The 27,688-nt window shown below is 49.0% G+C and overlaps 2 protein-coding genes across 8 annotated transcripts in view; both read right to left on the minus strand.

Moving 5' to 3' along the window:
• The window catches only part of Brinp2 (BMP/retinoic acid inducible neural specific 2), a 103,037-nt gene that overhangs the window by 8,168 nt on the left and 67,181 nt on the right, over positions 1-27,688 (minus strand). For 5 of the 7 annotated variants that reach the window (XM_048809988.1, XM_048809987.1, XM_048809985.1 and 2 more), the window contains 4 exons: positions 12,329-12,519; positions 11,694-11,798; positions 11,052-11,260; positions 23-128 (listed from right to left, as the gene is read on the minus strand). In XM_048809988.1, coding sequence (XP_048665945.1) covers positions 23-128; positions 11,052-11,260; positions 11,694-11,798; positions 12,329-12,519 — 611 coding nt within the window. The remainder of the gene's footprint in view (positions 1-22; positions 129-11,051; positions 11,261-11,693; positions 11,799-12,328; positions 12,520-27,688) is intronic. The other 2 variants (XM_015491779.2, XM_048809990.1) reach the window with 2 other exon arrangements.
• Positions 12,529-27,380, minus strand: LOC125618655. Its single transcript, XM_048809991.1, has 2 exons — positions 27,370-27,380; positions 12,529-26,450 (listed from the first exon to the last, which is right to left on the minus strand). Exon 2 carries the CDS (start codon positions 25,874-25,876, stop codon positions 24,962-24,964), a length of 915 nt encoding a protein of 304 aa, XP_048665948.1. The 5' UTR covers positions 25,877-26,450; positions 27,370-27,380; the 3' UTR covers positions 12,529-24,961.

Raw genomic sequence — 27,688 nt, forward strand, 5'->3', positions numbered from 1 at the left:
AAACCGTCACGGAGCTGCTTACCTAGTAACTGCACTTTGTTCTCTGGGCTCTGCACCAGGACAGAACTGACCGAGTCCAGATTGTCATAGTTGCTGCAACCCAGAGGACCGGTCCTGGTCTCTGTGACCTAGAGAAGGAAGGGGCAGGATACGGATTGAGGAAACAGGAGGGAGCTTCTCCTTCTCCAGTCATCCAATGGAGACTCCCACCCTGTCCCTGTCCAACCAAAGGAACACAGTCACTTTGCTTCCTTGTCCCGAGACAGGGAGTGTCTCTGAGGTATAGCTGGTGGCCCAGTGTCACATTAAGGAGAAGCCTTCCAGAGACAGCTAAAGGGAATCTGTGTTGGGGAAGAGGAAGTGCAATGGGGGCTGAGGAAGCTGGAGAAGAGGTGTGACCCGTAAGTCAGAGTCTCCCCCAGAGGAAGGTGGGGGCCAGATGTGGTCCCTGTGAGCCTGCTGCTGATCCCAGCTGCAGCCACCTGATGTGGGCCTCACAGGCTTTAGGGATCCCGAGAATGGAAAGCACTAGAGAAATATGAGATGTGAGTATTATTATTAGTATTAAACATTTAAGTCCCACCTCAACACCGAGATGTCCTTAGAGAAAATCAGCCATGGGCTCGCTGCATATTTTAATAAGTGTATTAAATATACATAAACTCTTATAGCCATGTAATATTGCAAAACACCATAGAGTCATTTTAAAATATTATAAAGTTGGCCCATCAGTTTTCCCTGATGTTTAAAGTATCAGATGAAAAATGGGGAGCTTTAAATGCACTAAAATAATTATGTAATAAGAATGATGGGGACCCGAGGCCCTTTCTTCTCAGGATCCCTGAAGTCTTTGCCAACAATCAATCAACCAATCAACGAGTATTTATTGAGCAGCCACTGTTCAGTTCCACACAATTCATCACACATTCATGGAGTACCTGGCTGGAGTTCTTCAAGGAAGTGCACCCCGACACCTCAGACCTCCTCTTGGAGCTCCAGGCACCTCTGTTTTGCTGCTGCGTGAGCTGCAGTTTCAGCTCCTTTTCTGGGAGGGGCTGGTTCATGTCTGGGCCCCACACACTATGACCTCCACAGAGATGAGCTCAGATTATTTTTCTTACCATGTGATTGACAGAAGCTAGTTCAGTGCCTGGCATACAGTAGGTACTCAATGACTCAGAGAACGTAAGAGGAATGTGTTCTAGGCTTTGCCGGGTGGACACAAAGACGTACAAGTTACATAATGAGTCCTGGGGGTGGGGGGTACTTATAAGAATGTGGCAGAAGGAGCCCTGAGGAACGTATAGCTATGCACAGAGGGAAAACAGGAAGTGGCCCAGGAAATTCCGTCTGAGCTGGTCCCTAAGGATATGTAGAAAGTGGGCAGGTCAGGAAGGGAGGGGACAGATGGGGCAGTGAGATCTACAGCACCTGGGCTCAAAAGTGCATAGCACAGGTGTAGCACCCTGCTGGTCACCCTGGGGCACGCCAACCCGCAAGCACATCACAGAGCGGGCTTGGCTTGCACTTTAAAAATGCACATGGGACGGAGTAGCCGAGGGAGAAGCAGCGCTACACTGACTAAAACTGCAGCAGGAGAGAGACAGGAGAGATCCTTGGAGCTTCCAGCAGGCCGAGAAGGCTTTATGGAGAGGGGGAGCCCTACAGGGTTCTGGAAAGACAAGCAGCCGGGGGAGGGGAGAGAGAGGGAGAGAAGAAAGAAAGGTGACTCGAGACCCAGACCTAGGGGCAGCACAGACAGCGCCTGAGAGGCAGCAAGACCCGTGGATGAGGAGCAGGACCCAGACCAGGACAGGAGCACAGGCGGCCTCTCTGAGTCTTCCATTCCACTGAACCTTCGCAGGAGCTCACAGGGACAGATCTCACCTCCGCCACCCTCCAGAGAGGAGACCGAGGTTCAGAGAATTGCAGGTCCTGAGACCACAGGGCTAGTGAGGATTTTAACTTTTGAGCCTCCGACTCCAGCTCAATACCTTTTTGTCTCCTGAGAAAGCAGGTCAAAGGGCCGCAGAAAGTAAAAAGGGCCGAAACCACTTAAGATGCCATCACTCTCTAAAAAAAAAAGAATTCTAAACAGACCAGTCCATCCAACGTATATCGTGATGTGCCGGCTCCTCAGCATGTTGACATGGGGAAAATAAATCGTATTGACATGAAGTCAGGATCTTTATCCTTGTATTACAGATCAGGAAACCAAGACCCAGACGAGTTAAACAATGCACCCAAGGTCACACAGCTGCTCACCAGCAGGGCTAGAATTCATTTGACTTATTTTTTCATTCTTCCATTCACTTATTTGTTTATTTAACAAATGCTTAAGGAATATCAAGAAACCATAGATGAATAAGACCAAGTCATTGCCTGTAAACAGCTTAGATAAGTGTTTAGGGTCTTCCGCGTGGACCTGCTTCCCTCCACAGCATGGGGTCTCAATATTTCTTACTGGGTGAGTAGCTAGTAGTCACACTGGACTGGGAAGAGGAAGACTGACTCACTCCAAAGCCAAGTCTTCTCTTTCTATATGGAGTAAGAGTTCCTACAAGAAGAGCTATGGCCAAGAGATAGCCTAGCGACTCTGGGGAAGCCTTTCCTTCCTGGAATAGGGTGGGCTGGACAGCAGAGGTACGACGGTGGGTGTGGTATTGGGGAGACTGGCCTGTCTCTGCCTCCAAGTAAGCTGGTCACCAAAATGTCACTAAGTTTTGTTTTGGCTTTCCCACTTACCCATTCCAGAACTGATCACTCACCCACCAGGTCTAGGCAGGGAGGGAGCTGACAAGCCCTATGTAAAGGTCAGATGTGAGGCCAGGAGGGAGACAGGCCAGAGGACAGCCGCAATAGGAAGGTTCTTGTCCCCTCCCTTACCCCACTCCTTTTCCCACCCAGGGTCCATCTGCTCCCCTCTGCCATTTTGTTCACCGTCTGGAACTGGCCCTGACATGATTCCACAAGAAGACAATCAGGCAGGTCTCTGCGAGGGTGTGTGTAGCTCCCCTTCGTTAACTGGATGGGGAGGAGGAAGAGACCTCACCCTGACCCTCGCGCTCATCTCCTGATGTCGGGGAGCATCAGAGCCAGAGCCCCTCGGGTGGGGAAGGCTTGGTCAGGTTTCAGGAAATCCTGATGACTTAGCTCTTTTTGTTGCTGTTCTCTAAGACCATCTCTCTCCTAGGAAAGTAAGGAGAAGGGAAGAAGAGCGGGAACTGGCCAAGGTTCCCTGGCAGGTACTGCCCAGCATTGACTGAGTAAACAGAATAGCTGAGAAGCCCCCTCCTCACGTCGTCCCCAGTGTGGTGAAAGCCACAGAGCTTCTGAAGGGTCCATCAAGACAATCCTAGAGTTTTCTCCTCAGAGAAGGCAGACAGCTCTGGCAGACTATAAAGAGGCCCAGAGAGGCAAGGCAAAGTGCAGTTCACTCAGGCACCATGTTCAAAGAGAGCCTCAGAAAGGGAAAATAATTGTGTGCTAATTGGTCTGTTGACAGAGATCATCCTGCTTCCAGAAAGCCCTGATGGATCTCGGGTTCATTAGCACATCTGATTTCCCATAAACAGCAGATGGTGCAAACCCTCACTCCGGGGGCCCACTGTCCTGCCCCTGTCCTCACCCCCAGACTGCTCTGTCCTATCCGGGAGGATACCTGCAATGTGCCCTGCGCAGTAAATGGGCTTCTACTTGTGAGCACTGGGACTGGACCTGGAGTGCCCAGCCGATGGTGTGTGCTGCCCACGGCTGCAGAGAGAAGCCCAGGCTGCTGTAGCAGGAAGTCCCACAAGTCATTTTAAAGATGAGGACATGCTCCCTTTGACCAGCCAGGGGTCCAGCTGAACTTTTGTGTGTTCTCTTCAGTGAGCTCATGAGCATCTCATAATGTCCCCACCACATCCTTCCATACCCTTTGACTAAACAGAGCTCTAAGGAAAAAGGTTCTCTTCCTTCCTTATGGCTCCGATCTCTCCCAGGGAATTACAGAGAGGACACATATGTGTACAGCCCTTTACAGTTTGTGAGGTGTTTGCATGTGAACTATATCATTTGGTGTCACTCTGGCAGAGTCAGAGGTGACAGTCACTGTTGTACCCATGAGGTAGGAGAGGAGAAGTGCATGAACCACCCAGAAGGGAAGCCAGCCTCGGTGCCCAGGTGGAGGCCTGCAGACCTCCTGGGGTATATTTGCCCTTTTTTGGCTGTGAAAAGGAGGCCTGACAGTCCTGGGGCAGGCACAGGCTGTTAGGGTGGCACACAGGGGGATAAAGTATATGGAAGTGCTTCAGTGTTTTTAAAACCAGTGCAGCCGTATTTTCTGAGTATAAATGCTGGGTAAATTATCTGAGTGTAAACAGCTGGCCACTAGGGTCATACAGGAGTGAAACAGAGTTCAGTGACTCCTTAAGGTCATAGAAATAGTAAATGTCAAGGCTCAAGAGTCCAAACACGACCCTCTGCACCTCAGGAAGTTCGTTTCCTGCTCACCTGCAGCCTGCCCTGTAGCTGCCACTGAGTGTCTTTTCACACGCCAGACCCCATCAAGGGGCTGAGGGCCATGTGCATGACATAGAGTCCTGGGCTCCGGGATGTACTGTCATGGGTGTGGGAGGGAGAGAGCCGCATGTGAACTGCTGAACTGCAAGGTGACAAAACCTATAACAGAAGCGTGTGTTGATGAGGGTAAACCTTGCTACCAACAGCGATGTTCAGTGGGGTCCCAGAGGAAGGTGTTAGATAAACAGGCAGGAGCAGGGCACCTCTTTCTCCACATTAGTGCAAAGAAGTTGCTAAGAGAGAGAGTAAAAGGTAAGTGCACATTTGCTTAGAGAAAAAAAAAAAAACAGGCAGATACCCCGGAGGACTTTTCTCTCATGAGTAGAGCCCTCCCCCTCACCCCACCCACCCCATCCAGAGTGATGATGCTTGGCAGCCAGCTTGACCATCGCTAAGGCATGTTCAGTAAGGGAGGGAGATGGCAGGTGCCACGGCACTCACAAAAGACATTAGCTAGTGAGGATGTGCTGCGGATGTGGCCAGGGTACTGTCCCTTTCCAAGTGGATCTGTAACTACTGAGACTTGGAGGGTGGAGGTAGGAGAGGGCGTGACATCAGCCTTGTTTGCTCGTGGTTTTATGAGCTCTGCACCCACAGGCTTTATGATAGATGTGGTTTTCAACTCCTACCTGCCGTCCACTCCACCACCACGGCTTTACTGAAGAGGTGGGCATGGTAGAGACTCTGAAGCCCCACTTTCTGTACTGTGGACTCTGGACCACAATTTTTTTCTCAAGAGAATTGAGAACTGTGCCACTGAGGAAGAAAAATCCAAGGGCGATTGCAGATATTTACAATATTGAGATCCTAGATGATTATCAAGCACCTTCTCAGAGGGGTGACATATGAATGAACAAGAAGTGTCCCTGCCCTGGTGGCACTGGATGACAGGTGAATCAGAAAGGTGATGTGCAGCCAGGGCCAGCATCAGTGCTGCTGTGAGGCAAAGCTACATGAAGAAACCACGGAGGCACAGAAAGGTCTGGAATCAACGGACGGTGACTCTCAGACAAGAGAAGCAGGAAGGTGAGGCAGGGGGAGGTGAGAGTGGAGACACGTGTTCCGAAAGGAAACAGAGGGGGCAACCTGGGAGCAGGACCATCCTTCACGAGCCCAGATGCCTGGGTTGGAGTTCGTGTCCTTGGAGATCTGGGATAGTCTTCACCAGAGTCCTCTTAATAAGCCATTTTGGAACTAGAGGCACCTTGAGTAGCTTCCTCTTTCCACTAAACATGCTCACATGCTTTGCCCAGCCCTGAGCAGACCAGCCTCATGCATGTGGGGAACGCCAGGTCTAGGGACTCTCTTCATCCATTCCTCATTTGGCAATGAGTGGTCTACTCATTACCCATAATGAGGCAAGCTCTGCACTCTTACAGGGAATCAGAGCTGAACAGGACTCAATCTCTCTCGTGAGGACCTGAGAGTCTCAGGTGGAAATAATCACGTTAACCGGCAATTACAGTTCACAGGACAAGCCCTGTGAGAGAGACGTGTGCTTGAAACACTCCAGAGGAGCATCAGCGACCTTGGGAGTCAGGAGAAGCTTCACCGAGAGTTCTCTTCCCGAGCTGAGCAAAGAAGGGCCAGGAAGAGCCCCTCAGGTGGACAGACAAACATTGCAACATGGCAAGAAGCAAGTGGCCGGGAGGTGACCTCTGAAAGCAAGGAACATTTTAATACAGACTGGCATTTCGGTGGAACTGGGTTCCTGGATGGGGATGGGCGCAGAGTGGAGGCCAGAGAGCGAGGGTGGAGGGGAAGATAAAGGGACTGTTTAGAGATGAAACTAGAAAGACAGCGGGGATAGGTCTTCAGTGGTCCTACAAGTCTGCTAAGAAGAAGAGGGATCAGCCCCTTTCAAGCTGCACTCATGGTTGGTGCTATCCTTACATTTTCTTAATAAATAGCACAGAACTTCTTCTGGGTTGAAGTTGTTCCAATTAGTCAACCATTTTAGGATGAGGAAACTGGGGTTCAGAGAAGTTGGGTGATAAAGCCACCATGAGCAGTGGCTGTGCGCATGCTCAGGTGGGAGCCAAGGTCTGTCCGTCCTAGCGCTCTGCCACCTGGCTCAGGTTCAGAGGTCAGGTCTGGCCCGTGTGCAGCGGAGTTCTCTCTGAGGCAAGGGATGAGATGACGGGATGACTCACTCACCGTCACAGCGCAGAGAGTGAATCAGGGAGAACAGCTGGGAACAGAGATAGAAGACTAGTTAAAGGACAGAATGACAGAGCTGGGAGGTCCTGGGTTGAAGGGGTGCAAAGGAGGAGAAGGAGACACAGGCGAGACTGTAGGGAGAGCAACGAGTCCAAGTTAGGGACAGGGGGAAATGAGGCCTCTAAGGGCCACAGTCGGTCAAGCCAAAGGACAGGAAGGGACGTTAATGAGACCCTTGTGCTGCGGACCCAAGGCCTACCTTTCAATTCCTAGTCAGAACTTCCCAGTTCTTCTCCAACCTTGGGACAGAACCCACCACAGCACTGAAGAGGGGAGAGGGGCTTCCACAGAGTCCCATGTCCTCGGGTCGTGAAAGTCACCCTCATCTCCCAGACACAGCGTCCCTGCTAATCTGATCCCTTCTCTTCAGTGAACTTCCTTGTGCTCCCTGTAGTTAGTTCATGGTGGGTCCTCAACAGAACCCCTAATCCCACCTCTCCTTGAGAGTCGGCTTCATTTCTTTCTTTCTTTTTTTAAATTGAACCACAGCCTAGCTGCCTGGGGGGGGGGGGGATGTCCCCACAGCCTTCTCTCGTGGTGGCTCTCTTGTCTCCCTCACACTCCTGGGCATGAAACCGAGGTGTCTCCCCCACTGTGATTTCCTACTTCTCTTTCTTTGGTATAAGCATCTTTGGCTCCTTCGAAGGCAGAACTGTCAGGCAATGTCACCCCCATCCCTCCTGGTTTCTCTCGCTACCCTCCCTCAATCCTTGAGGATTTTTAATATTAAAATCACCTTTGTTCTTACCAGCGCCCGCCTGTATCATTCCTACTGACTTCTGCATCCACATGGATGGTCCTTTAATACCCGGCCTCTCAGATCCCTGGCCACCTAACCTTGCCCCCTTACCTGGCCTGGGCTCCTGTCATTGTGTTTGAACCCCTCTTACCCATCTGTGCCCCAGAACCTGTAATTTCCACTTGTAATTTCAGGATTACGTATCACACAATCATACTTTCTCTAGTCCCCCCCCGCCTCGCACACATCGTCGAGGTTACTTACACTTTCAGTCTTTGGACCTGACCAACTTTCCATTTTTCACCATCCCTCGTTGACCTCCTTCCCCTCCTTGCCCGACCTAGGTCCCTTCGTCTGGCACTACGGTCACTCCTTGGCTCACACTCTCAACATCCCAGTCTCCTTTCCCTTTGATCTTGTAGGTACTCATATCCTGGTTAAATCCAACTCTCCTTCTGTTCTTTGCCTGCCTGTACACAATCTGTTTTCTGAGGGAGCTGATGAAACTCACAACTATGTTGGCTGGTCTCGTGATGACATTGTTGTACTAGGAAATGCAGAAATATTCAGAGACCGCTGATTGGATTTGTCAGTCCCTCCCTGGTTGGAATGGACTGTCTTGGTGGCCACCACAGGCAGGTGCGGGTGGCTGGAGGAGGAAGTCACTGGGGGGATCCTTGGGAGGGTGACTCTTCCCTGCACCCTCACCCCTGCTCGCCTGCCTCCTGGCTGTCATGAGCTGAGTGGCTTTCCTCCATCACGACCTTCCGCCATGATGCTCTGCCTCACCTTGGGCCCAGAGCGATGGAGTCAGGGACTGAACCTCTGAAACCATGGGTCAATTTAAACTATTCCTCCTCTAACTTGGGTGTTTGATCACATCGATGAAGAGCGGACACAGGCAAGAATCTCACGTAGGCCTTTGGTGCTACCCAGACGTCCACCACGTTGACCCAGTCAGCTGGCCGTCCTGACAGTGGCCCCTACTCTCTGAGAAGCCCATTTCAGACATTGTTTTCTCAACAGTTCCCTCTCCTTCCTTTCAGCCAAGGACTTTGCTGCTTGTTTCACCACGGAAACAGAATTAGTCAGAAGAGAGCTGCTGTCTTCCCGCCACTCCTGACTCCTCCAGCATTGCTCCAGCATTGGACACACCTCCCGTCCCTGCTGCCACCCGGGAAGAGTTCACATTTCCAAGCAAGACCAGCCCCTCCACTCCCACACAGAAGAGCAGCCCCTCCCACCCAAGGGTGTACTCTTGCAGTTATCTCCTGTCTCTGCTGCACCTTCACTGTGCCCCTTACTACTGAGTCATTTCAGTGTCACACCAATACGCCGGACCCTCTCCAGCCTTCCTTGACCCCACGCTGCTCCCCAGCCATCACCGGTTCTTCTATTTGCCTTTAGAGCAACAGCACTGTCTCTCTCCCTATCTGATCCCTCCTGTGCTTTCTCTCTTGGACCCTGTCTACTCGGCCTCTTGTACCCTTCATGTCACTGAAGCCAGTGTTCTGCTACCTTCAAGGTTATAGCTGCCTTCAAGTTGCCAGGCTGAAGGTCAGTTCTCCATCTTTGCCATAACGATGGAGCCATGGCTTTCACCCAGGTGCCCGGGCTCCCCGTGGCTGTGGGATACACTTTGCTTTTCCTGTGATCCCACCTTGGTTCCCTTTGTATGTCTCTGTCCTGTCTCAGGCTTCTCGCTAGGATTCTTTTCCTCTTCCCATTTCTGAATATTGGGGTGCTTTTGACGCAGGTTCAGGGCTATCTTAGTGGCTACCCTCATTCCTTGAATGTACTCCTCTCTTCCTTTCCCACATTTTTGAGAATCAACTACACCTGTGTATAGATTTGTGTGCCAGATTTCTATCCCCAATCATGATTTTTTTTTTCCTTGAAATCCTGGTGTTTATGTCCAACTGCCTATTAGAGTTCTCTACTGGGATGTCTAATGGGAACGTCAAGTTTCACAAGTCCACATTTAAAATCAAAAGCCTGATTGATTTCTTCCAGATCTGCACCCCCTGCCAGGGTTTTCCTTTTCAGTAAATGGAATCACTATTTGTCTGGTTGCTGAGGCCCCAAATCTTGCTGTTAGTCTTGAATCCTTTCTTCCAACCCATTACCTAGCCCTGCAGGCTCCACCATCAAACTGTATTTTGAATCTGTCAACTTCTCGCTCCCTAGGGTACCAGCTTTGTCTAAGCCACCAGCAGGAAGGGCCTGATGATTGGGCCCTGCACCCCACAGCTGATCTCTCACTCCCTCTCCAGACCCCACACAGGGTTCCCATGGTGCTCATGGAAGACACAAGCCTCTTCCCTGGGACATTGTCATTTGCTCTTCCCCCATCCATAAGGCTCTTGCTCAAGAGACCCACGTGGAAGGCTTCCCTGCTTCCTTCAGGTCTCTGTGTAAGGGGTCCTCCTTCAGAGGTTAGACCTGAGGTCCTTGTCCCCATGTCCTCATACCTGGATCCATTTCTCCATGCCATCAGTCACCACTTGACACTGTGTGTGTATTTAACTATGGCTCCACCATTAGAATTCAAGCTTCACGAGGGTGGGATTTTATATGTTTTGTCCACTCTTGTATTTTTAGGACCCAGAATAGAGCCTGACACATAGCAGGCACTCAATAAATATTTGTCAAATGAACGAATGGATGAACAAAATGTCCTTGTGAGCTTCAGCTGGGATAAAGCAGCCTATGACACGTATTTGATGTCTCTTCACCACCTTAATTTTAGACTTAGACTTTAAAAATCAGTATTGTCAATTATTTTGATTAATTTTCCCTAGAACAATAGGAATTTTACTAAAAATCTCCTACATGTAAGAAGAGAAGATGGGATGGAGATCCTAGTAGTTGAAGTCAGAGTATCTCCTGATCGTTCAAAATTATGCATGAGATCATGTCACTCCCCTTCTAGAACGCTTCTGTGGTTTTCCACTGCACTTTGACTTTTATCAAAACTCATCATGGCCATGTGATCTGGCTGCAGGCTACTTCTGAACTTCATCTTGTAGCAGTGTCTTTCTTGGTCACCTCTCTGCAGTCACAAACAGCCTTCTCTGTGCTTCAACAAGGCACCTCAGGACCTTAGTACATGCTGCTCTGCCCAAACATTCCTCCCTCAGCACTACACACAGCTGGGTTCTTATTATTCCATCTCAGCCTCAAAGTGTCCGTCCTGACCTGATTAGCTGGTCCCTCCCACATTCTAGGACACCTACCTGTCTTTTCTTTATCTGAAACTACTTTGTTTTGCTTATTATCTCGTCCTCCCCTAGAAGGCAACCTCTGTGGAAACAGGGACCTTGTCCCTGGGCTAGGCCCACTCAGAGCGGGTACTCCAGGAATGTGTGCCGTGGGATGAATGACGGCCGACCCTGTCGGATGAATGACCGACCCTCTCTGAGGACCAGCTGAGACTCCACCGGAAGCTGCGTTTGTGCTTTGGCGGGTCAGGCCTGGCTGACCTGGAGCTGCTCAGGGCTCTGGCCTCTGGGCTCCCTCAGGCGGTTACCTTGATGGCCCCTGTGGCTATCTGTATGTGGTGCAGCCGGCGCAGAGTGCTCTCTCTGTCAATGAAGTAAGAGGCTGCCAACTGGTGCAGGGTCTCCAGGGACAAGGCAGAGCTGTTCCCACTGCCCCCGAGGACAGGGGCACCTCCTGCGGTCTCCGCCTTTCTGCTCAGTTTCCGCTTGTCCACGAAAATGGTCAGGGACTCTTCTCCTATAACAGAAAAACATGGGTTCATTGGGAGGCCTTCCACGCCCCGATCCCTGCCAGTAAGAACATGAAACCGCTGGCCAGGGCGGACGCGCTGGGAGGACGCGCTGCCCTGCCGCGGATCTCTTCCCCATCCCTGCCCATCTTTGAAGCAACCTCCTTGTCTGCACCACAGGGTCCAGGTCTCACTGCCTGAGAGGCCCTCCTCCTCCTCAGTTCTTTAAGTCCCCCAGAGCTCAGCCCTCACCCCCAGCATATCCCTTTAACATCCTCTATTGATCTGCGTCTCAGGCAATCTACCCCCGAGGGGAAGAGCCAGTTCTCCCTCTCTCTCAAGTTGTTTATAAGAAGTCACCAGGGCTATTTCTGCTCCCTCGGAAAGGGCAAAAGGCTTGAAACCGAACCTCTGTCCTCCCATCAAACACTCCACACCTACCCCATGCCGGCAGCTGGCCTGAGCCCTGGGAGAGCTTCCCTTTGTCCACTGGATGGTGATAACAAATCCTGCTCTCTTCTTTCTGCCTCTTCAGAGCTTTCCGTCCTGGCAGGGTCCCAGTCACACACTGCACCACCCCACCCCCACACTCCCCCCCAACCAGGGGATGATTCTCCAACCCAGAATCTTGTTGGAATTGGGTTGTTGGCTGGTCACCATTCTTTATAGAGAGAAAGCAGCGGTCAGGGACTCAACAGGCATCTACTTCTTTGCCTGTGGGTCTGACATTTGTAGCCTCAGCAAATATTAGGAAATGGCTAATATTTCGATGGCTCCATAAAAAGAAAACTGGGAGCGCCCCCTGCTGGTACATGCTTGGTAGGAGCCGGCCGTGCCCTGACCTTACCCCGCACCCCCCCTCTCAGGAGGATGCTTTTAAGCAAACAGAAATGTTCTCGGGTAAATATGGATTCCAGGAGAATACACTGTTCTCCAACGCACCAGAAAGAATTTCTCAGGAAATAATAGGCCAGGAAGGAAAAAAAAAAAAAAGGCCGTTGGAGCTCCATTCAATAGGTCATCTAGCTGTGTTCAGCACCCTGCACCCGTTAGCTGGGGCTGGAGATGCTGCTTACCTCCAAGGGTGGCGGAAAGTAAGAAATGAGTGCCGTACTTTTTGATCAGGTTTTCAGTAACCTGTTGCAGGTTAGGTCTCCTTCCCAGGAGGCGGATGTTCCGGACAAACTCTGGGGCAAGAGGCAAAGGCAGACTGAAGAAGTCCTTCCGTTCCAGAGCCAGACTGTTCACCTTCCAACGGGCAAACTCCCTGGGGAAAAGCCACGGGGTAAGGAAACTCACTGAGCTTCAGAGCAAGAGGCCACTGAGCAGGAAGGCATGCCCCGTCTCCACGTGCAGTCCTGTGTCCCCTCAGCCCTGGCCTTCCCAGGTGGGGACACCCACTGACCTGGCCTGCCATTTTCAGGCTGTGAGGAAGCCCTGTCTCAGCACCTCTCCACCCAGTACCCTTGTTGGAGAGAGGCTGATGGGGTTCCCCACAGACGGCAGTCGTGCCAGCAGTGTGGAGTAGCAGGGAAACAACATGGCGATCTAACAGTCCCAGGAGTCACCTCACCCACGTTTGGCCCAGTTACTCACTGGTGAAGTCGGAAAGGCTGACCAAGAGCCAAGGCTCTCCAACGTCCTGGTCTCGGATCGCCTTCACACTTTTCAAAGTTAATCCTATCGCCCATATTTGTTTGTGTGGCTTTTCTCTCTGGATATTTACCATTTCAGAAATTAAAACTGAGGAAAATGTATTTATTGTTTCATTTGAGGATACCAGTGCTAAACCTATCACGTATCACATAAATAACATATTTTATGACACTCACTGCAAGTCCTGAGACAATTTTTTTTTTTTAACAAGAAGAGCAGTACGCTTTGCCTTTTTGTAAATGTCGATCACGTCTGGCTCAGTAGAAGAGGCTGCGCTCCTGGTCAGTCTGTGGTCACTTGGTAAGGTTTTTGTCCTTAGGACCACACTAAACAAATGGTCGCCTCGTGAAGCTCCGCTGCAGTACGGTACCTGGAACCACATCCACACACGTTCGTGCTGCCACATTTAAATCTAGTGTTCCCTATTGTTCTTTGAATGGACCTTTTCACCCTGCACAATTATAAAACAGCAGCATGGGTCATCTTGGAAATATTAGATCACTGAGTTATGCAGCTCCTCTACATTTTGACACTTTTCGCTATACAACATCAAAACATCACATTAGTTAATATCACCACCAATCTCATCAGAAGAGTCTTTAAATATTAGGAAGCTGTGAAGCTCACAATGACAAATACAAGTTTTCCGAAATTCTAATTTTCAGTTGAAAGCTTAAATTTCAAATTGGTAACAAATACTGTCAGTGTTCTTAAAGAAGCTGGCTTCCTTCTCTCTCTCTCTCTCTCTTTTTTTTTTTTTTTTTTTTGAGAAAATGTCTGCCAGCCACTCAAGTCTGAATACCCATTGACTGTTGGTTATGCTTTTGAGAAAAAATGGGGTTCCATGAAAGAAGCTGCTAGATCATCTTGCAACTCAACCCTACGTGTATCTTTTTTGAGTCACTGTTGCTCTTCAGTAGCCTCAGAGGTGTCCTACGTGCGCTTCCGGCGTCATCAAACAAAATGCTACAAAGACATGAACTCAAGGTCAGGATTCCCCAAGGGTAATACAGGTGACTGCTCTGAGGACATTCTTAGGTGAAGCTAGCATGTGCCTGCAAGGTGTGTGTGTGGAGGGGTGTGGACGTCATCGTGAAGAGCATATGACCACCGTGTCATTCCGTGTGACTGACATTAAGGTGCCAGCATTCATTTGCCTCTGCTGATGGACCTTCAGTGCAAATGTCACCTGGACACTGAAAGGGACTGAGAGGCCCCTGTGTTGAGAAGCCCTATTCCAGAGACGGCCGAGTTCCTGTCTATGTCCTTCAGGATTTTAATCTTCATGCTTTGTTCCTTGCTGAAATGTTTGCATGCTACAGGGGGAAGACTTCTCAGGGGAATCTTGGTCTTGGAATGAAATTTAAAGGATCACATTCTTTGGTAAGAGAGGAGTTTTACATTGTCTCCCAGATTATCTTTGTAAGGACCCCTGCGCTGCCTTAGGAAGCAACAAAAGACAGCATCTTTGCAACTTCCTCAGCCACCCTGGCTCTGCCTTCCTGTGACAGTGCTAAGCTGTGGCCTACCCTTCCCCCTCAAAGCCATGGAGTGCAAATTATGGGGCTGCAGAAAAACAAAAGAATTTAAAAGGAACACACGAAAACCCATGCCAATGTGAGGCTGTAGAAACTCCCCACATGGAACCCAAGAGGCTGATGGAGAGGGGGAGCAGGAGCCCAACATCACGGGGAGACAAAGAGCAGTGGGTGACTAATAATTCCTGGTTCTAACCAAGTCTGTAAAAATCCTTGCTGTGTGGCTTTATTTATCTAAGCAGGCAAGTTCTAATAACATATTATCAGTTATTTCTTTTGTGCAGGAGATGCTAAACTTTAATTAAAGTACAGGGTATCTGTCGAAAGCATTTTCTCTCCCAAATCCTAGGGCAGGGTAAAGAACGGTTTGCCCAACCTCGTTTCCAATTGGCTGCATGGGAACCGGCACCTCTCATTGGCTAGTGGGTCATTGCGTTGATGAGTCATGGAACCAGGATGGGGAAAACCAGAAGCAAAAAGATAGCGACCAAAAGCCCTCGAGGTCATCAGACCTGGTCCCCCTGCCCTGGGATAAGCCACACCTAGACCTCATTAACTAATAATTCCTATTGAATTCTATTTGGAGATTTTTAAGGTGGAAGGAAGCATTCTTCTATCTGCCATAATTTTCTTCGAACAGTCAAGGCCTCTCCCTGAAAGAGAGGCCACTTGCTGTAGAGGTGGACCTCACTTTAATTAAACCTAATAAATAAAAAGTAGTAGTGGCCCAGCTAGCCCGGGGACTCCACTGGGGACCGCCTGGCAGTTTCCTCCTCTGAGAGGCATACCTCACTGTGCTGCTACCCCAAGGGGATCCTCCCCCGCTTGTCTCCAGGCTCCACTGCACACTCACCGCCCACCGGCGCCATCCATTTTTATCCCCTTTATCTCCATTAGAATATAAAGTGCACAGGGGGCTTTTTTGTCTCCTTCAACTCTCTCTCTAGCAATAGAACAGTGCTACGTGTTCTAATGGTAGGGCGAAAATAGATGTCCAACCTGTTTCTGGGGCATGATAGAAAGAGAGATTCTTCGCATCATTTATTTTGTGTCACAGTTTTTCTAATCTTCTAGTTGTATGCAGATTATTGCAAAATTGAATTTTTTAAAAAAAAAGCAGTTACAGGATGAGAATTTGTGGAAGAAACAACCAATCAGCGATTGATCTGAAATGAAATAAAGCATTGTAAATGTGAACACATATCAATGAGAAAATTAGGTTTGATTTCTAAAAATGAAATAGGTCTAATTTTGTCTGTTTGGTCCTCTTGTACTGCCTGAGTCCTCTTGTGTATTTTTTAGCAGATACGGACAACATCCAATGCCTGTCCACTGTCCACGTGTGAAGCCCAGCAAGTGAAGAGTCGCTTGGTCAGACTGTGCTGTGCTTCACACCCAGATGTAGCCCATCGACACCTTCATCCCTGTTCCCTGGGTCTGACAGCAATCACCGCCACACTCACTCATTGTGTTAAAGAGCGCCCAAAGAAGCAACAGTCTTAAGAGTTTTTCACGCTTACTCTGTTTGACATTACACTTGGAAAGTCACATATTTTATTCAAACCAGTAGTTTGGAGTGCATCTATCTCACTTAAATCAGGAGAATGACTTTCAGAAAGCTAAGCAAAGTAATTTGCCCAATGTCACACAGCTCCTAGGAGCAAACACTCAATAGTATTCGCCCAGTTTTTCTGCATTATTGTGGAAGCATTAGAGTCATGGATGGAGCCTCTCCCACCAGAGATCAGTGCAAAGAAGTCCGGCCACCCCAATGTTTGCCCAACTGCCCCCAGGACGAGGGGACCAATACATCCGCATGCCTGGGACCCACTTGCAGCCCACCCAGAGGCCGGCATGTATGCTGGGTGAGAAGGTCAATTCCAACTGAGAAAACCCGAGAAACAGAGGGCAAGCCGTTTGCAGCATAACCAGTTGGTACCAGAACCAGAACAAAAAAGCCAGTGTGCTCACCACTGGAAAGAATCCAAAAGAATGCATATAAAGGGCTTATGTTTACAAAAACCAACCAACAAGCATGATGGTGGTGACATTAGCAGCAACGAAAACCCAGGCAGACTAAGTGACTTGGATGAAGTCTCACAGGAAGTGAGAGAGTTGAACTTAAAGCCCAGCACTAGCAGTCAAGGTCAGCGCCATACGGCTATTTCTGCAGAGACATTTCCCTTTGTGTAGCTGAAGTTAAGCATTTCATTCCTCAGTAATATTTTTTAAATGTTTACTACCTTTTAACAAAAATAGTTTTATTATCCAGATCATTCCATTTCTTTATCTCTGCAAAACACAAAACATGAATTTATTAGATATTCCAAACACCATGAAACAGAGGGCAAGCAGGTTGCAGCATAACCAGTTAGCACCAGACATTTGTACGATGGCAAAACCTTTTTGGGTTCAGGTGGTTTCGACATGCCCATTTGCGAGAGGAGAAATTGAGGCTGACCAAAAAAATCAAGCTCACACACACAGCATCATGGGAGGAATCCAACTTCCACAGCTGCTCTGGAATCATAACATAGAATAACAAATGACCTAGAAAGATGAATGATGGTGTCTTAGGAAGCATTTTATGAGCAAAGAATAAAAAGTAATGGCTAACATTTAATGAATTCTTACTATGTGATAGGCATTCCAAACATCTTAGAAGGATTAGCTAATAAAATATTCCTATAATGGGGGAAATACAATTATCCCCGTCTTATGGATGATGTGGCTGAGGCACAAACACATCAGTTTGCCCAGTAGGTAACAGGCAAGAGGGGGCAGTTTCAAGATTTGAACACAGGCTGACTTTTTTCAGGATAGGTTTGACCACTATGGTATATGACCTCTGTGAAACTCTAAGGGCAATCATGATACTGTGGGTGGAGGGGTGTGTGTGTGTGTGTGTGTGTGTGTGTGTGTGTGTGTGTTGGGGAGAGTTTCACTGGAGAAAGAATGCAGAGGAATAGGGACTATATTTGAAGAAACTCAACAGAGAATTTAATTGGAAAAGAATCCAAGAGAATGCATATAAAGGGCTTATGTTTATGAAAATCAACCAATGAACAAAACCCCCAAGCAAAATCTGCTTCCATAGTAAGTTACAGTGGAGTGTTGCTATGGTGTGGGTGTGGTTTGGCTCTTGAAGGTTTATGTTAGACACTTGGTCCTCAGTACAGGAATCAAAAAAGGTGGTAGGACCTTTAAGAGGTAGAGAGAAAAGTCACAGGGGTGCTGCCCTCAGAGGGGATTAAAGTAGTTTTCATGCCACTCCTGTTAGTCCTCTTGGAAGGGGAGTTATAAAAGAATAAGCCAGGTCCTTCCTCTTGGCTCTGACTTCCTGTCTCACCATGTGATTGCTCCCTGTCGTACACACTTCCACCGTGATACCATCCACCCCATGATGCAGCCAAGGAGAACCGATGCTGGTGCCATGCACTTGAACCTCCAGAACTGTTAACTAAATAAACCTCTTTTCTTTATAAAGTCGCCAGTCTCCTACATTTTCTTATAGTAATGGAAAACTGACCAATACCTGTATCAGAATTAGGCACAAGGCAGAAGCCACAAAAAGGTTCAGACTCTGAGGCTCCAGTGCTTTTGTCTTCTACTCCAATAAGTTTCTTCCCTGCCTTTTGGGGCCCTTCATTGAATCAAAATAATAGGAAAACATCTGTGAATGGAGCTTGAGCCAGAAAGTGGTAAAAATGTGTTTACAGAATGTATTAACCTGGTTCTTTCCAGCATCCGAAAACCTCAGAAGGCAATACTGGAAGGCAGCCTGAGCTATTCAGAGAATAAATGTTCATTTCCGATTTTTCATTTAGCAGTTTTTTTTCCAGTAATAAAATAATCAAGGCTCTTTTTTTTCCTAAGAAAAGAATGTTTTCTATATATCAATTATATTAACACACACTGCTTCAATTAAGCCATCATCTTTGTTTCAATTAAGACATCAAGTAAATCTCCATTTCAATTTAGCCATTTCTCCTAAAATCTTCTCCCACTGTGTTTGTTACACAGTAAATAGTCTGAGAAAGCAAACATTTCAAACAGCACAGTCATCCCTATGGATCGGGCCTTTAGAACACAGAGGCCACTATATAAAGGACACACGGGTTGAGCCACAGAGTGAACAGAGCTCTTTAAGGTGGACATTGCCTGGAAAAGGTTTTCATGGGGCACCTCAAGAGGGCGCTTCATTGCCGTCACCAACAGAAGTTTACCCCATTTTCCAACTTCCTCTGGCATATTGCAGATTAGCTCTAATCTCATTTCTTTCAAAAGGCTAACGGACTCATAAAATCATTAATAGCAACGAAGACAAAGTCTAAGAAAGGTAAAATCCAGATGGGAAGGTACATCCCAGTGTCCTAATCAGCCAGACACACCAGCACTTCCAGATGCACAGATAAAGAGAGAGGCATGTTCTGAAGAGAGCAAAGCACTTAACACTAAGGGTCCAGATCACTAATAAAGGATGTTTATGGTTGTACACAGGTTTAGAGGTCTCTCCAGAATCCAAAGGGGATTCTGCAATAGGAGGGTTGAGCCACAGCCACGCCAGACCTCGGCAACAGGAGCTGCCGTAAGGCATCGGAACCCCATCAGCTCTGAGCCAACTCTGGGTCTCAACACAAAGGGGGTCCTGATGAGACCACCGAACAGCGCCACGGTGCTCCTAATTCAAAAAATGCCAATAAAAAGTGGGCCTTTGTGTCCCCAGCCACCCTTCAGCACTGCGTTCCTCTGTGTCACCCAAGGTCAGCCAGAAATCTGCCGGCCAGGACCCCCATGCAGGGTCTCACAACTCCCAGAGATGAAAGACCCAGAAAGAGCCCGGCTGGTCTTCCCTGCCAGGGGCTGCTTCCAGTAGCTGCACCCAGCACCACTTTTTGGCTTGTAAACTGAGAGCATTGATGCAGCCCTCAGGAAGGCTCGGAACTCTCCCTCCCTGTGGAGCCCGAGGGAGAGAGTGTTCAAAAATAGATGATAGAGACAGACAGACAGACAGACAGACAGACAGGTATTTAAAAGGAAACCCCACCTCACTGAGGCTAAATCCAGTAGATTTGCGGCCCACTGTGTGGGTGGCTGTACGGAGACCATGTGCTAACAGCTGATGACTCTATTGCCTGTTTTCTAACAAATACTTCATCTTTCCACTTCTGTGGGGGAAACGGGTCAGGCGCATTGCAAGGCGGCCCACAATGTAGTCATCACTTGGAAGGTCAGGTCCCACTATCCTGGGCACATAGCTCTCCCCACCCTGCCCACCGCGGTGCCCCTGCAGGCTTGACGCCACCCGATCCCAGTGTCTGGGAGCCATTCCCTCCTCCTGAGTTGGACTCCAGGCTGAGTTTAGTGGGAGGGAACGAACGGATGCAGTTTCCAGCAAGCCCGGGCAATCTCCACCGGCTCAGTCAAGTGGCCTTTCTCAGGGACCCCCTGAGAGGCTGGGGAGAAGGCAGCCCTGGAACCATGCACCACTCTGCAAATAACGACAAGACCAGTGAGCCGTTGTGACAGGGAATCTTGTCCCTCTGTTTTTTAATGCTTCTGCTGTATTTTCAGTGGTCTTTTTGGAGGGGAGCACACACACCCCCCCCGCCACACCTTGGTGCTCAGAGAGACTGCACAGTGAGTGGCAAGGGACTGAACCATCATGCTCCAAACAGGCTGCTTTGGTGTGGACCATGCTGGTAAGAAAAATATGGCTGGCTTTCCTTGAAAAATGAAGGGAGATACGGGATCAGTTATTGAATAAAATATTTAAGACCTTTGGAGAAAAACGATGAATCAGCCTTAAGCCAGGGACATGAATAGTTTTCTTGTCATTTTTTTCCTGTGACTTTACGTTGTCTACTTAAACTGTCAACCAGTGACCCACAGGAACATTTCCCACTTCAACTGATACGGGGTAAACGTTGGGGTTCTGTTCTCTGCACCCTCCTTCCTCTTGGAACACTGTCTTTCTCAACCAGCTTGAGACTCGCCAATCTGACGCAGGAGGCTGTTTTTTGAGGTGCTGATTTTCCTAAGGAGTTCTAGACAAAAAGGTCTTCTCTTGCTGCTGCTTTTCTCTGAAATACCTCATATCCAGGGCTCCGTGGCACCAAGCCGGGGCATTACAGTTACTTCTTTGTCATGAGGCTCACGTTTTTCATCTTGAAAAATGCACGAGCAGGAACCGTCACAGCTCACATGTGCATGGAGGGACACCCGTTATTTACCTCAGTGTCTCAGCCAAGACGGCTTTGCCTTTTCTAGCCGGACATGTTAGGGATCTATCGTGCTTTGGCTCCAGAACAGAAGGCAGTATTTCTAGACACATCACATCATCAGGAGATTCCTATCTCAACAACAGATTACTGTAATGTACTTGGCCATTAGAGCTTCTGCTGCTATAATGAATCAGACGTGATTAATCTGAGCTATAAAAAGAAACGATAATAAAAACCATGATCTCTTATGTTGGTATAGTGCATTCTTTAAGGTTTTTAAAAATTTGCAAACAATTTCACACATGCTCAACTATTTTAACCATACAAGGGCCTTGGAAAAGAGAAAGAGGAGATTAATCCACTACTCAACTCTTACAGCTGAAGGGACAGAGAAACTGAGAGAAGTGACTTGCCCCAAGTCCACAGATTAGTGGTAGCAGTTGACTAGGATCCAGACCATGCTATCAATGACCCGTGACCTGTGCTCGAGCTAGGGCCACCGTCCACCAATGTCCTACTTCCCAAGTCATTCTTTTTCCTTGTTTCCGCTGTGCATAGGAGAGATCTGCAGGCAGGAAGACCTCCATCCCGGGGTCATTTGGTTAAATGGTATCTCGGGCCCTGTGACTCTAGAAGGCACCAGGGCAGAAATGAGGTCATCCCTCCCCTGGTCCCGGTGCCCTGTCCTTCCCACTGTGTGTGAGAGCTCAAGAATCTTGGCGTGGAGGTAATTTCGCAGCCCTGCTGTGTTCTCAAACAACGGCCCGTAAACAATGATTGGCCAATTTCATTCTAATCTTTTCAATTTTGCTCTAATTAAAATCAAGCTGCAGCTTTCAAACAGTTTAATTAAGGCTGATTGGGAGAAAATGGGGAGGGGAGAGTCAAGCTGAAGGGGGAGGGGGAGGTGGGTGTCTGGCGAGTCTCATGCTGCCCTGGTGGGGCTTGGGGACTTGGAGAAGACACCCGGGCGGGGCGTGGAGTGTTTCTAGAATCAACATGAAATGCAACGCACACATTGCAACGGAGGACCAGTGGCTCCGCGGGACCAGGGGGAACTGAAGGGGGAGCCAAGATGATCTTTTCCAGCACAGAAGCCCCGGCTCTGCCCTGACGGATCCACCTGCTCCCCAAAGCTCATCTGTTCAACTAGGGAGGAAAAGACCCCTGGGCACTGCACACCACGGTGCTCAGCAAGCTGATAGCCCAGGCCCATCAGGTTTGCTCATAGGCTTCCCATCCCAACCCATTCTGCTCCAAGAGGATTCCTCCAGGCGGCAAGGCTTCCATTGCACCACAAGTTTACGCCTCTGGCAATGTGATAGGGCTTCAGGTCCTTGGGTGCGTGCATTTGTCTATGGGCCACTCTTCTTCAGACTATGTTCAGGTCCCCCATGAGTTTCCAGCTCTCTAGGTTCTCATGTTCAACTCTTCCTGCTTGTCAATGTATTTATTTTTAAAGACAGCAACCCGAATGGAACACCATCCAGTTGATATATTCCGAGCCACAGGGACACAAGATCTGAATGCATCATTATCATCATCGTTATGACCATTATCATGATCAAGTTTTTACTCAACCCCTATGTTTCCAGGAATGGGACTGGCGATTTGATATATATATTTAGATCACCACCAGCCTTACAGACGTCAGTATAGTGGATTGGGTCATCATTCTCGCCTGCGTTAGAAAGCTCTTAACAGGTGACTTTGCAGTATCACTCACTTAAATGGATGGAACTTGTTTCTCAGCCCCATATATATTGGGCAGGGTTGCGTGACTTTGCTTTGGACAAAGCAGTGAGAGCAGAAGTGACAGTGTGCCAATTCTGAGCCAATAACTCAGGGAGTACTGCACGTCTCCACTCTCCCTCCAACATCTCTGCCCTCGCTGCTCTTTCAGCCTGGGCCCCAGAATAAGCACAGAAGAAATACCTAATGGCCGTCTTGCAGACCTTCAGCCTGAAGGAAGGCTAATGCAACCTACACGTGCATGAGAAGAATAAATTATTCTTCGAGGCTACTGAATTTGTTTTTTTTTCCATATGCATGAGTGTGGCAAGAGTTACATGGTACACATGACAGCTTTAGCCCTATTTTATAGCTGAGCTCCCTGAGGCTCAGATAACTTAAGTGTCTTGGGGATATATAGCTACATAAGAGGTGAAGATAGTCTACTATCCATACTTCCTTTATTAACCCATTTCAACGTTATACTTGTCTTTATTTAAAGATAAAAATATTCTTGGTAACAGTAATTTTTATGGCCAATCAGTACTCCATATTTCTTTTCAGCCTCAGAATTTTTTTTTTTCCCCATAAAAATCAGAGTCAAGGAAGCCCTCTGTATCCTGTATCACTGAAGTCAACATTTCTAACTCACTCTCTCTCTTGCATTCCACACCTTGTGGCAGAGACTAGAAATTTGTTCAGTAAGTGGTTTCCATTTTCCTCCTGGGCACACAGATGGACAGTTTCCCCCCAGCTTCGTGTGCATTTATGTGCAGCCACAGGACAGAATTCTGCTGATGGAACATGGATTCTGGCCTACCAAATTCCGCCCTGAAATTCTTCATGCTCCCCCTCTTCTCTGATCCACCAGCATCTGGAAGAGGCTCTGAGGACTTAAGGGATGGCAGAGTGACCAGGTCAAAGGAGTCTTGGTCCTGGATGAGGTCACAGAGCCATCTCTTTTTATCTCTCCCATGAATACCATATTATTTGGGAGTGTGACATAAACAAAAACGTAAACTGCCTTCCCTGAAGTCACTGAGATGGGGACATTTGTCTTAGTAGTTACCCTATTTTGCCTAATACTACCTTGATGGTATCAACCAGTATTTCAGTGGGTGACATGATCTCAGCCCCTGATGGCACTGCCCAGTTGGATAGGGATTCCTTGGAGTGACCATTCTCCCATTCCTCTTCTGCTCAGTAACATTCCCTCTTGGGGTCCCTCTTCTTGCTTTTGGGATGCACACAGGAGAAGGTGTTGGTCTTGAAGCCTTGGCTGGAAGCTGTGGGGTCATGGTGTGCACATCATGCTCTGTCACTGTTAAAGATTTATTTTCAACCATCTATACCTATAAAATCATTGGATAGATGAACTCAGGCTACAGTGGATTTTAAGTGATAAATTTGATCAACGTGGCGTTTGATGCAGTCGGCCAAGTTTGAAAGATCTCTTTCCTCGTTCTTGGTAGAGTTCCATTTTCTCTTCCCCATTCTTCTCTAGATTTCCCGACCTACTAGCTTCCATATTTACCCACGGGTGGCCTCTCACAAAAAGAATCAGCGTCTATCCTGAAATAAAGAAATCTGGGTTTCAGTTGTCTCCACATAATAGTATAAGCAAAGTTGCACAACTGTATTGGTTTTAACTAAAGAGAACAAGGAAGCTCAGAGATACAAAGCGACTCACACCAGGTCACTCATCAAGAAGCAGCAGAACACAGACTCAGGCAGTAAATCCTAGAACCTGGAGCTTTGGCCACTTGTCTTCTCCTCCCTTTAATTCAGTCCCAGAACATGTGACCAAGTGTCTCATCCTCTTGTGTCTCTCTGGGTGGCAGACACGGCAACGGGGATGGGAAGCTGAGGTCAGATGTGTCCTTTGCCTGAAGGAACTCACAGCTAAGGGAGGAGCAGAGACCAACAAGTGCACAAGGAAGTTCTAGGGCAGAGGAGGACCAGAGTGGGGGGTCGCAGGCAGCAGTAATGGGCCGTCCTGGGGGAGGTGTCCTGGGGGAGGCGGGAGGACGTCAGAGGGAGAGGTACTAAAGGGTTTGGAAGGTGAGAAGGAGCTGAGCCGCGGAGGCAATGGAAGGAGCTGTGCAGGAGGAGCAGGGCAGGAGGGGCACCTGAAGATGTTCCTGGGGCTGGAACAGAGGAGAAGCAGGAAGACAGGACGGGCCTACCCAGGGGACAGGGTGGTGGTGCTCACTGACCACTCATCACAAGAGGAGCAGGAGGATTCAAAGTGGCTGTGCGGAGACAGCGGGTTGGGGGTTCATCCTTCGGTTACAGAGGGACCGACAGTGAACTTTAAGTTGAACTGGAGAAAAGTTCAAGTGTTAAATGATGAAGCCAGAAAAAGAGGGAAGAGGCCGGAGGGTCAGGCAGCTCTGGGGTGGGAGCCACACTGTGCGCAGACGGGGCCAGGCATGGAGACGGGGCCAGAGTTCCAGCGCCCTGGTGGGGGCAGGCGAAGAGCAGGGGGGCCGGAAGTGCAAAAGGGAGCAGACGGGCCCCTCCTGCCATCATCACCAGGGAAACTAAACCAAGGACAGAGTCAAACCGAACAGGTGAGGAGACCAGAAATGAAAGTCAGGATCTGCCTACATTTCACTTGAGGAAAAAGAGGAGAACTCGGTATTGTCCACACACCTCTCCACACACATCTCCAGCTTTCCTTGAGCCGATGCCTCAGTTCCAGAGCACGGTCACCCTGCTTCAAGTCCCAAACTGCCCAGGACGCCAGGACCCCCTGGCCGGAGAAACTCCAACACGGGGAACCGGGAAAGATTCGTGACGAGATTCTGGAGTAGTTTTGAAGAGTGAGCGGGCAAGGAAGGTCCCTAGGAACTAGAATCGGTTTAGGAAGAAAACGGGATGTCAAGAGAAATCTCATAGATCTTTTGTATGAAGAAAGATGGAGCAGGGAGAGCTGGGGGGGAAGGAAACGAGGGCAGCTTATGAGAGGCCACGTGAGAGGAGGGGAAGGAGACAGCAGCAGCTCTGGGGGAGTCACGAGCGCGAACAGGCCTAAGAATCTGGGAGAATAATAGCTGTTTTCGAATGTCTGGAGACTGCTGTGAAGACAGGCAGTTGGCTTGCTGTAGAGATGAGAAAGCGGGGTCAGTACCAACAGGTGAAGTCCCAGGGACAAAGACCACGACTCCGGGTCAGAAAGATCTTTACAGTGTCTGGGGCTGTTGAACCCAAGTTGGCTTCCTGATGGCAGGAGCCGCCCAAGCCGAGGCTGCGTGTCCCCCTCTGGGGTTGGGACAGGGGTTGTCAGGTTTGGGTGGGACACGGTGACTCGGAAGCTTCCCTCTGATTCGCAGATCCAGGTGTCCCTTGGTTCTGATCTGCTGTCCCCTGTCGTTGGACTTCCTTGAGCACCCGGACTCTGTCCTTGCCTCTTAAGAGAGGCCTGGATTTCATCTCCTGGCCTGGCTGTGACACGCGTGCCCCAGACGCACATTGCTCTGTGCAGTGGTTGCCGGGGGACCACCTCCAGTCACATTCCTTCTGGGATGAGACCAAGTCCACGCCCAGGCCAGCTGCAGGACTCCCCGGCGCCCCCCTCTCCCCGCCCTCTTTCTGGGCTGGCTTCCTGGCGCACGTTTACTGCTGTTACTAGTAAACCAACCTGTGGCCCACGTCGTCCTCAAGGGAGCGGGTGGCGTTGACGTGCCTCTGTGGAGCCGGGAGAAGGCACTCCCCAAAGAGCCTTCCTTCCTGTCCCTCCTCCGTCACTGGCATGTCCCCAGGTGGGGCCCAGGCTCTCCTGGCACACAGGGAAAATGAGAATTCTCCCAGGTCCCGGGGCTTGTGACCAAGGATTCAGCGCAGCCTGGCTGGGGCTGCCCCTCCTCCCCCAACAGAGCCTCCTGCCCGGCCAGTGAGGATTCTGGCTCTCTGGGACTCGTTCTGGTGGCCACAGCTTGTCTGCTCTTTGTGGAAAGTGGGGGAAAGAGGACATTTCTGGAGCAGTGGGAGAGCCTGGCAGAGTGACAGAATCGTGGAGCATTAAACCAGACAGAGGGAAGACATGGCTGAGAAGCCCAACCAGATTCCTGCATCTCCCCCTAAACGTGCCCTGATTAGAGCAGCCCTAATCTGCCCACATCCAGGCCCACAGATCCTCCAAGCAATTCAGGAGTCCCAGCCTCTTGGTCTTTTCACTCCCTCATCTGATTACATGTTATGCCATGGATGTGATAGCAAGTGGGACTGTCCCAGAGACTATAACACTATTGTCACTGTAAAAAAAAAAAAAAAAAAAAAAAAAAATCCAGATTTGTAAAGTCATCCAATAAATAGTTGTTTGCAGCACTTCGGGTTTCTCTGGCTTTATAAAAAATATTCCTTGAAATAGAAGACATTTCCTAGTGCACACGAATGTTTTTAAATCAGAACCTACTTGAGCCTAAAGTCAGGGGCCAGGGATTCACTTAACGCTGAATTTTTTAAACCACTGCCAGGCAAGAAATAAGATATTGCATCTTGGAAATGGCATTAAGTGTCCCTCCGGTACAGGACTCGATCTACAGAAATTCGATTTACACTGCATCCTCGGAGAAACACACCTTGGGTGCAGAGCTAACACATGCGGAATTTGCCATGAGTACAGTGTTTCAGGAAGATCCATCTGGGGCTCCCGTCCACTCAGGGCTCCCCAGAGCCCAAGTGCAGATGGGATTTCTGGTGGAAAAAACAAAACAAAACACTACCAGGTCTCTAAGTGGGGCGAGCCCCCTTCCAGCCCCCAGGAGCTGTCTTCTGCATCCCAAAGATCTGTCGGGGTGCCAGCAGGAAGCTGGGTACAACAGGGGACCACTTCTCTCAGGGCACTTAGCGCCCTAGGCTCAGTGACTTATTTGTCCTCTGTTATGGGTTAAGCACTGGCCTTGCCTCCTCCCAGATGTGTGACACCCTCTAAAACCCAGTGTCCTCGACTACACTATGGGTTACGAAGAGCACACCCTTGTAGGGTTCCTATTAGAGTAATTTAAAGTAATATCTATAAAGCACTTGGTAAAAAGTTAGGCATATGACGACCGTTCAGTATTCATTGGCTATTATTATTCATTAATGTATTAATATTAGCTTAGAGACAAGTCTTTGCTTCCTCCCTAAGTTAAATAGAAATTTGGCCTTCTCGGTTCCGTCCTTTCAGAACCATCTATTTTCTTTGCCCCTTCTTCTTCCCTGCGCAGGGGAGGATCAGGGAGCCTGGGGAGAGCCGGCTCTATTGGTCTGCGGGAGGCTGCCTGAGACCCTCGCTCACAGG

This window comes from Marmota marmota, unplaced genomic scaffold (genome assembly GCF_001458135.2).
Source record: "Marmota marmota marmota unplaced genomic scaffold, marMar, whole genome shotgun sequence".
In the NCBI taxonomy this organism is placed as follows: Eukaryota; Metazoa; Chordata; class Mammalia; order Rodentia; family Sciuridae; genus Marmota; species Marmota marmota.